Below are 8,756 nucleotides of genomic sequence, written 5' to 3' on the forward strand. Positions count from 1 at the left end.
TATACCTGAAGTGGAAAGTCAAAATCCGGTAACTGACTCTATGCAAGAAAATCAGGTAGTAAATGAGGTCGCAGAAGAGCTCATGTGTACACAGCCTAGGCCAATTGGAACTGCTCTGGCTCAGACTAGACTCGGGAGGGTTATTAAGCCACCCAAAAGACTAATTTGTGAAATGAACAAACAACAAGTTGAAAGTTCAGAATCTACAGTGAGTTCTTTCGTTTATCTAGTTAAAAGCATCTTTATATAGGAAATTTACATTTGATTCATACAGGTTGAAACACTTTGAAGTAAATGGATTTGGAATCAACTTGGGAGCATTACATAGTGCAATTTTTGAGGAGTAACAGGCATCTCTCTTTGTCTACAGCAAGATAGGGGATAGGCGCCTTCCTTATCTTTAGGTACTTCTTATGGGAGAATTAATTAATTGACAACACTTTTACTCTGTGCAGTTTTTTTTTTCTTTTTCTTTTTTTCTTTTGTTGATTTATTACATAATGTAGGAGTTCCATGTTAGGTTTTTGTTTTGTCTTCTGTTTAATCCATGTTTTGTTTACGTGTACCTCATTAAGCAGGATTTAGCGGGGGTGTATGTAACGAGGTAAATAATGCAAAATGTGTTATGTAAATCCTGCAAGAATGAGGTTGCGCTGTGTTCCGCTGCGCTGGGGGCGCTATAGCCCGGTAAGTGCGAACTGAATCTGCAGCAGAGTAAGGGAGAAATGCTGCAGGTGAGTTGCGCTCATGGTAGCTCTACACTAAATGTTAAAGTATCAGAGTTCATATGATATATTACATGTTGTATGCACAAGGATTATATGCACTAAACATTGATTGATTGTGGAGTGCAATTATGATTGTTTTACTCTGTCGATGTATGTGATTTCTCCGTGTGGAGAAAGTGTCGTGTGGGTGCTAACAAAGTGTATTTTGCATAGGTGGAGCTACGGTGTTCAGACTTACCCAAATGTTTTCCTTAAATGCTCTGTGTGCAGGTAATTGTTTTATTACTTTGATATTGTTCTTTATGTTGTTGGATCAGTGTTGTTTAAGTTTGGGATTTATGCAATGCTTAAAGTGGGGGTTTGTGAAACTAATTCATTGGATATTTTGTTTATTGTTAAAATACATTAATCAGTAAAGCTAGCTTACCATTATAGAGAAAACTGAATTTGCAGCAGAGTAAGGGAGAAATGCTGCGGGTGGAGCTACGGTGTTCAAACTTACCCAAATGTTTTCCTTAAATGCTCTGTGTGCAGGTCATCTCGAATAAAATATCACATGATCCCAGTTCAGAGTCGCAGTGTTTTCACAAAGGATGAGACAGACCAGAGAATGAAAAGGCAAAAGGTCACATATATAGTTTACAAATAAAGCAATATCATTAATAAATATCTTAAATTTATTATTACATATGCCAAGACATCAAGTCAGGACAGATTCACAGTTTCTCATTTTGTGACAGACAGACTCATAGTTACAGTTAATGTCTTGTGTTCAATATGTCTGCAAACAAAACCAGAATAACAAATGTTAAAACACTAAATAAAAGTAATAAGAATACTGCTTCAACGTTTCGATCATTCAGGACCCAAGCCTCGTCTGACAGCAGCAGATCGTTGTCTGTACAAATAGTAAAAAACAAACAATACAAATATAATAAATAAATACAACACAACAGTAAGTCTCAGTAAGAGTTTCAGCATCACGAACACAATACAATTCAGACCATTCATTCAATGCTGGATGCAAAGATTTAGTTTTATTATATTTAATCCACATTTATTCTCCGTTTTATCGTTTCGTCAGTCTGAATACAACAAATGTACACATCAATAAAACAAACAGCGTTGTGACATTCACACAAAGACCTCGAGAGTGTTCGTGTGTTTCAATCTGGTCAAACAACTTCTGTAAACAACACTTTACAAGTCCCTGAATGACGTTAATTTAACTCAAATCATTTATTACATGTAAGTTAAATATTCAGAAAACGCGTTTAATGTTTCATCAATGTTTACACATATAAATCACGTGAAATTCATGAGCGGCTTTTCTCCAGAGATCAATGCTCGTCGTGTTTTAATCTAACAGTGAAACAATAAACTCTTTACTGTCGTGTAGTTTAGTCTATGAATAAAGCTCTGGATCTCTGCTCTGTGTTCACGCTGTTTTTAATCCGTCAAATTAATTTAAAACTCTGATTTTTACTCGAAATGTCACAGGAGAAAACACAAGAGTTTGCAGCTCACAGAGGCGCGCAGGCACGGACAGGTCGGGTTGAGTCTATATGGTTCTCATGTAGTGTTTAAGAGCGCAGCGCCGCTCAGTCCTCGCGCATTACTGATCAACTATAGTGTGTGACAGCACACATCTCACGAGAGAGAAATGGCAGAAACCGCTCCAGCTCCAGCAGCCCCGCCGGCGAAAGCGCCCAAGAAGAAGTCTGCAGCCAAACCCAAGAGAGCGGGTCCAGGCGTGAGTGAACTCATCGTTAAAGTCGTGTCGGCAGTCCAAGGAGAGAAGCGGTGTGTCTCTGGCCGCCCTGAAGAAAGCTCTCGCCGCCGGCGGATACGATGTGGAGAAGAACAACTCCCGCGTCAAGCTCGCCATCAAGAGTCTCGTGACTAAAGGCACACTGGTCCAGACTAAAGGCACCGGCGCTTCCGGTTCATTCAAGCTGAACAAGAAACAAACCGAGACCAAGAAACCAGCAAAGACAGCGGCACCTAAAGCGAAGAAGCCTGCAGTGAAGAAGACCGCAGTGAAGAAGCCCGCAGCTGCCAAGAAGCCCAAGACTGCAGCAGCAAAGAAGACCCCCGCTAAAAAGTCTCCGAAGAAGGCGAAGAAACCACCAGCCGCCGCAAAACCAGCAGCTAAGAAGGCAGCGAAGAGCCCCAAGAAGGCAAAGAAGCCCGCAGCCCCGAAGAAAACCGCCAAGAGCCCGAAGAAAGCCAAGACTGCCAAACCCAAAACTGTAAAGCCTAAAGCAGCTAAACCTAAAAGGGCCGCTCCTAAGAAGAAGTAAATGCATCACTGAATGTTGATTTTAACCAAAGGCTCTTTTAAGAGCCACCCACCGCCTCATAAAGAGCGACTTCACAATGTTTGTGTGTCAACTGATTCTGCTTATGGACGTGATCATTAGAGTCGGTTGTGGTGTCAAGCAGTTAAGATGAAAGTCACGCATTCATATAAGTTTTTTGTTTGTTTTCAAGTAGAATGTAAAAAGCAGTTTAATTGTGTGTAATTGTTTACACATACCGGACTTAAAGATGAATTATAGTAACAGCTCTAGCGCTGTGTTTTCATTTAGGAGACATTTCTTTAAGTTTCAGGTCGGGTCCACCCCGACACCGGCATCTCTTCCAAGGCGATGGGCATCATGAACTCTTTCGTCAACGACATCTTCGAGCGCATCGCCGGCGAGTCGTCTCGTCTCGCGCACTACAACAAGCGCTCCACCATCACGTCGAGAGAGATCCAGACCGCCGTGCGTCTGCTGCTGCCCGGTGAGCTCGCCAAACACGCCGTGTCCGAGGGCACCAAAGCCGTCACCAAGTACACCAGCTCCAAGTGAAGACGCCGCTTTCATCCGCCGCACCCAAAGGCTCTTTTAAGAGTCACGCCCACTTTTTCTGTTAAAAGAGATTCTCAGTGTTTACAAGCTTGTGTGTGTTTCTATTATTATTTAAGGTTAATTCACACATAGTTTAAATGCAACCAGACCGTTTGATCATAAGTAGCGTGAGGTGGATAAATAAATATAAATGAAAAGGTCTGACTGCGAGTTTTGTTACACGGTTTTCGCAGAAGGTGGCGCTATTGTAACGGCTATAAACCAGCAGAGTGCGGTCTTCACCTGCTTTGAGGCTGAAATACTCTACAAGACTTTTGCTCAGATCTTCAGTCTGGACTCGGACTCGTTGCAGAAGTCTGTCCCAGTCTGCTGATTTGATCAGTTAGTGTGTTTCTGTCTGAAACTTTCAAAAAGTCTGCAAGTGTTTGATGTCTAGTTCAGAAATAATCTGTTCAGATTTACAAGTCTTGTAGTGTGTTTCAGCCATAAAGGGTGTTTTACCATCACATGCATGAATGTCCATCTACACTATTTATGAGCAAGCTCTCTCTTCATTAACAAAGTTCGGGAGGAGACGGAGCATTTAATCAGACCGGCTGGTCTACCATCAGCGATCACCGCGTCTACCCTATCAACTCAAGCAAGCACTCTTATAAATAGGAAAACCATTTTACCTGCTTCATCTCTTCAGATCAGCATCCCTCCTCCACCCCTGAGCCCCTCACAAAGATCATTCTTCCGCAGGACCCCAGGGGGTGTGCTCTGGGCTCGAGCCGGTTCCGAGCTCGGCGCACTTGCCCTGGCCAGGGTAGAGTGCTTCGAGTTCGGATAGATCCGGCAGGCTCGGCGACCGCTCCCTGGACAGCACGCCAAATACGCATAAACCTTCAGACCCATGCTCTATCATTATTATCATTATTATCCCTGCAACATCCCTGTTATCTGCGCAGGTGAAATCGTGAAACGTGCTCTTGTGTTTGCTCTTCCTACAAAACCAAACACGGTCGTGTGCAGAACTGACTCTTAATCTATAGATCTTTGAAGTGGAAATGTGTCACAGTAAGATGATTTCATATGAAGTGGGCATGGGGAATTTCTTGTAAAAATTGAATGTAATATATGTTAACATTTGTTGGTTTTCCCTTAGAAAAAATAGGTTTAACTACAAATGTCATAGTTACACTATGGTAAAACCATCAGGTTGTAGAATTCACTATTACACACATTGTTTACTATTTTGGGTACACATGTGATGTCCACATACACAATGTTTACGGTGTAATACAAATGTACCCTACACACACAGAAATACTGCATAGATTAACACAACTCAATCAACAACCAGAAAATCACAACCTTACCTAAAGAAGTAAAAACAAAAATATGTTGAGTTGACTGTAATATGCTGAAAAATATCTACCGCAGGCATTCATTAGAGCTGTACATATGTTTTAAAATGACTTACCGTTTTGCTTAACTTAACAGTTATTGTATGCAGGTTGTGGATTACTAAGATTCTGACATTTTACTCCTTGAGGTTCAGCCAACAGGTCTGGAGTGAGTTAAAGGATGTTCATGTTCTCTCAGTATCTGTCTGACTGGGCAAACAGCAGTTTGTTTCATTTGGTTTCACTTTTAAAGTCAGCAACTGCAACATGTGATACAAGACACAGGAGCTTGGGGAGTTTCCAGAATGTGCAACCACACACAACAACGTTTAAATGTCTGCTTTTTCTGTGTCACCATACCACAGTGACATTTTGTATATTTTAACTGAACTGTAACATTCCAGAACAAAGAACACAGACTATCTTAATTTCCAATTCAAACCTGACAGTTAACCTCAGTAAAACTCAAATGATCACATTGTCACCATTGTTGAGATTCATACACCGATTCTTCATGTCGAACTGATTCACAACTGTAACAGTTTTGTGAAAATCATTTATTCTGTAAATNTGTCCATAAAACTGCTAAAATCTTTTTCAACTGTGTCATAACTCCACATTCACATCTTAAAAACATAAGACACTCGAAAGTAACTTACAGAACTTCATTGTGATGAAATAACGATCATTTTCTGATGTCACTGGATCTTAGTTTTCTTTGGCACAACATATGTGTTAGACAGTAAAGTAAACGTCACATTAAACTCAAGAGTCAAGAGCCCAACTAAAGCAAACACTGATCACAATAATGGTGATTTGTTTCAACATTAATTGCAGGTGCAAAAGTGATATTGATTCAATGCAATTAACATTGACCAATCAGCTATTTGTTGACGTTGATTCAATGATTGCTTGCTGTCTGGGTATCCATGTGGAAAGGTACAATATGTGTCCCTTTGAGGGTACTGCCCCAGTGACAAGCCATTGTACCCCTAAAGGTACAAATCTGACACATTTTTTCTGACAGTGTGTAACTTGGTTTTAATGGAAACCATATCTAATCATTATAAAATGCTGTAATTGTGTGCTATCAAAGTATATTTGTTATGGTAATGAAAATAAGAATAAGGAATAACTGACCACCATGATGGAGACTTGTGTTAGCTGGTTTTGAACTTACTTTGCTAAATTAAAACAACAAATAATGTTTAGTCATGGCAACTTACAGAGAGAAATTCTCGTTAGACAAATTGTAAAATAAGTTGAAATGACTTGTAAAACTAATTTGACTCGTAATTTTAAGGCAGCTTTTGAACTCAAGTTGAAACTGGTTATATTTTTTACAGTGTAGTTGAGTTTCTTAGAACTTAAAAAGTTACGTTGAAATCGGTTAAATGGAAAAACATCTGTTAACATAACTCAGTTTTTACAGGTAACGTTGACTGGTTGCTCCTGTCCATCATAATCATTCTCTTGTTGATGCTTTGGAGGTTCAGTATGAAAAGAACATGGCATATGTTCAATATCATACATGAATGAATAGAAAATGCTTAATTATTCAGATTTCAGATGATGTAAAAATTAATTTCGAAAAATTTTGACCCATAAGACTGGTTTTGTTGTCCGAGGGTCACACATGTGTTTTAATACACATGAACAGTCAAAGCAAAACCAGCAATTAAAGTCCAGAGTCAAGAGAAATTTCATCACTTTTCAACATTAATTGTGGTTACAACAGTGATATTGATTTTAATACCATTAACATTGACAAATCAACCATTTTGACATTGATTCAATAATTGCTTGCTATCGGGGTGATGCATAATTAGACTGTAAAGAAGATGCCGAACGAACCGAACACTTTCATACTTTGATCTGCAAGTTATGCTACTGAAATGAGACAACAGACTATTTTAATTGTTCATGTTTATTGTTTTTAGATTATTTATCACACAATTATTTTAACTCATTGTTAGCCACGTATTACACCATTAACTATAGTACCACGTATTTTAACACTTTTTCGATTACTTTTTCATTTAATGTTTCATAATTGAACATGCAATGAAATATTATGACATGCGCATTTCCCCCAAAAAAACAACATTCCCACAATACATTTGCTAGTTTTAAAAAGCTGAATATAGTAAGGTCAGCCTTGACTGAGTCCAGAGACAGATTTCCACAGCCCTCAGGCTTCAGTTTGATGGACTCCAGTGTCTGTGTTTTCACAGTTGGGCTCATGTGAGCAGATCATCTCCTTTTGCAATCATTTCCAGAAGAAGACTTTCTTCTTTAATCCTCTCGAGTTCAACAATGTGGTCTTCAAATCCAGGACATTTCTCCGCCTTCTCCATTTTGATCAAGACTTCAAGGTATTCTGCAGTGGAGAGAGATCTGGCCTTCAGTGCAATTTTATTCAGTTTATTCAAGCAATCAGAGGACATTTTGATCAGCTTCCTCACTTTGACCTGAATTAAAGAGAATTCCTTTTCGAGCGCATCAAGAATGCTCTGCGTGTCCATAAAACTTACTTGTGCCTTCATGAAAATTTCTTTAAGCTCTTAAATGCTTTTTTTCTCTTTTATCTTTTCATACGTCCACATTGCCTTTTCCTTTAAATGTAAAGTGTGAGAGCAGGATTTAGGGCAGACAACACAGCATCCAGATTCATCCATCACAGCGCAAGTCTCCACAGAATCTTCTGCAGGGAGGAAGCAGGTGGAGTGGCATGTGAAAGAGCAGGAGTAGCAATTCAGGGCAAAACTGTCTATCCGGATTCTTTTTGCTATCGTCACCTCAACTTCTTGCTCGAAATCCTTACTTTCCTGCATGCTCTTACGTTTTGGCATCTTTTGGGTGTCGCGCCACGAATAGGCAGCAAGGGGCAGCAAACTAGCAAGTCTAGGCGCGCTGCGGACGTGAGGAAGACTATGGCAGAGTTAGGCGGTCAGGGGGAAGCGAAAGGCTCCTCGTGCATGCGGTGATGAAGATTAGGTGGTGAGGGGATGAGTAGGCATTTTGTGGCGCGAGGGTCCACGCCCGCAGCACTTTGCCACCCTTTGTGGTGTCCGTTCAATGCCTTTCCGGGAAAACGGCCCCTAAACTCCGATAAGGGAAAAAAGTCCCAATCATAATAAGAGTGAGCGAGAATTTGGCATCCAATTCAGGTATACAAGCCCTTCGTCTGACTAGTCGACCCATGGCAATCTATATGAATGGACAATTGTCCACGATTTACCTAACTTCCCTTGCATAGGGAGGAATTAGTGCAGATACCACATGATCTCACCATCAGGGGAGAACTCATGGGAAAACGTGTGGACCAAAGGAGGTCCACCTAGGGAGGTCATGGGTTGCCGAGGTGGGAAACATTCATGAGGATACATCAGACGGAACTGGGGGGGGTTACCACGCCTGGAGCACTAGGTCCGGTTAGAGCTATGTGGTAGATAACTCAACTGTTCCCCTGCCTAAGGAGGTAGGGCTGCTCTGCCCAGCCTGCCCCCAGGAGGGTGCTTAGTGATGGATGGAATGCCTGTTCTTTACTCAGTGGGGAAAGAAGGGAGGCGTAATAGCCGCTGATCCCCCTAGAGGAAGGGGGAAGGGCTTTCGCAGGCGTACGCCCTACCGGCTGCCGGTCCTACACTTTACCCTGCAGGACGCGGGCTGACACCGGTCCCACGTGTAGGTATTAGAACCTCGTGAAGGTGTTGGGCGTAGCCCAACCCGCAACTCTGCAGACACCGGTGCCACGCGTAGGTATTAGAACCTCGCGAAGGTGT

At 41.3% G+C, this 8,756-nt stretch overlaps 1 protein-coding gene and 1 pseudogene across 2 annotated transcripts; both read left to right on the top strand.

Moving 5' to 3' along the window:
- Positions 1-2,150: 2,150 nt before the first annotated feature.
- Positions 2,151-3,107, top strand: LOC130560841 (histone H1-like; annotated as a pseudogene).
- Positions 3,108-3,195: 88 nt separating this feature from the next.
- LOC130560849 (histone H2B-like) lies at positions 3,196-4,437 on the top strand. Of its 2 annotated transcripts, XM_057344897.1 has the most exons (2): positions 3,196-3,515; positions 3,817-4,437. In XM_057344897.1, exons 1-2 carry the CDS (start codon positions 3,380-3,382, stop codon positions 3,954-3,956), a joined length of 276 nt encoding a protein of 91 aa, XP_057200880.1. In that variant the 5' UTR covers positions 3,196-3,379; the 3' UTR covers positions 3,957-4,437. The 2 variants fall into 2 exon arrangements, with proteins under 2 accessions (XP_057200880.1, XP_057200888.1); XM_057344905.1 differs by lacking the exon at positions 3,817-4,437 and having other exon boundaries at positions 3,341-3,618.
- Positions 4,438-8,756: the final 4,319 nt, after the last annotated feature.

Source organism: Triplophysa rosa, linkage group LG1 (assembly GCF_024868665.1).
Source record: "Triplophysa rosa linkage group LG1, Trosa_1v2, whole genome shotgun sequence".
Lineage (NCBI taxonomy): Eukaryota > Metazoa > Chordata > Actinopteri > Cypriniformes > Nemacheilidae > Triplophysa > Triplophysa rosa.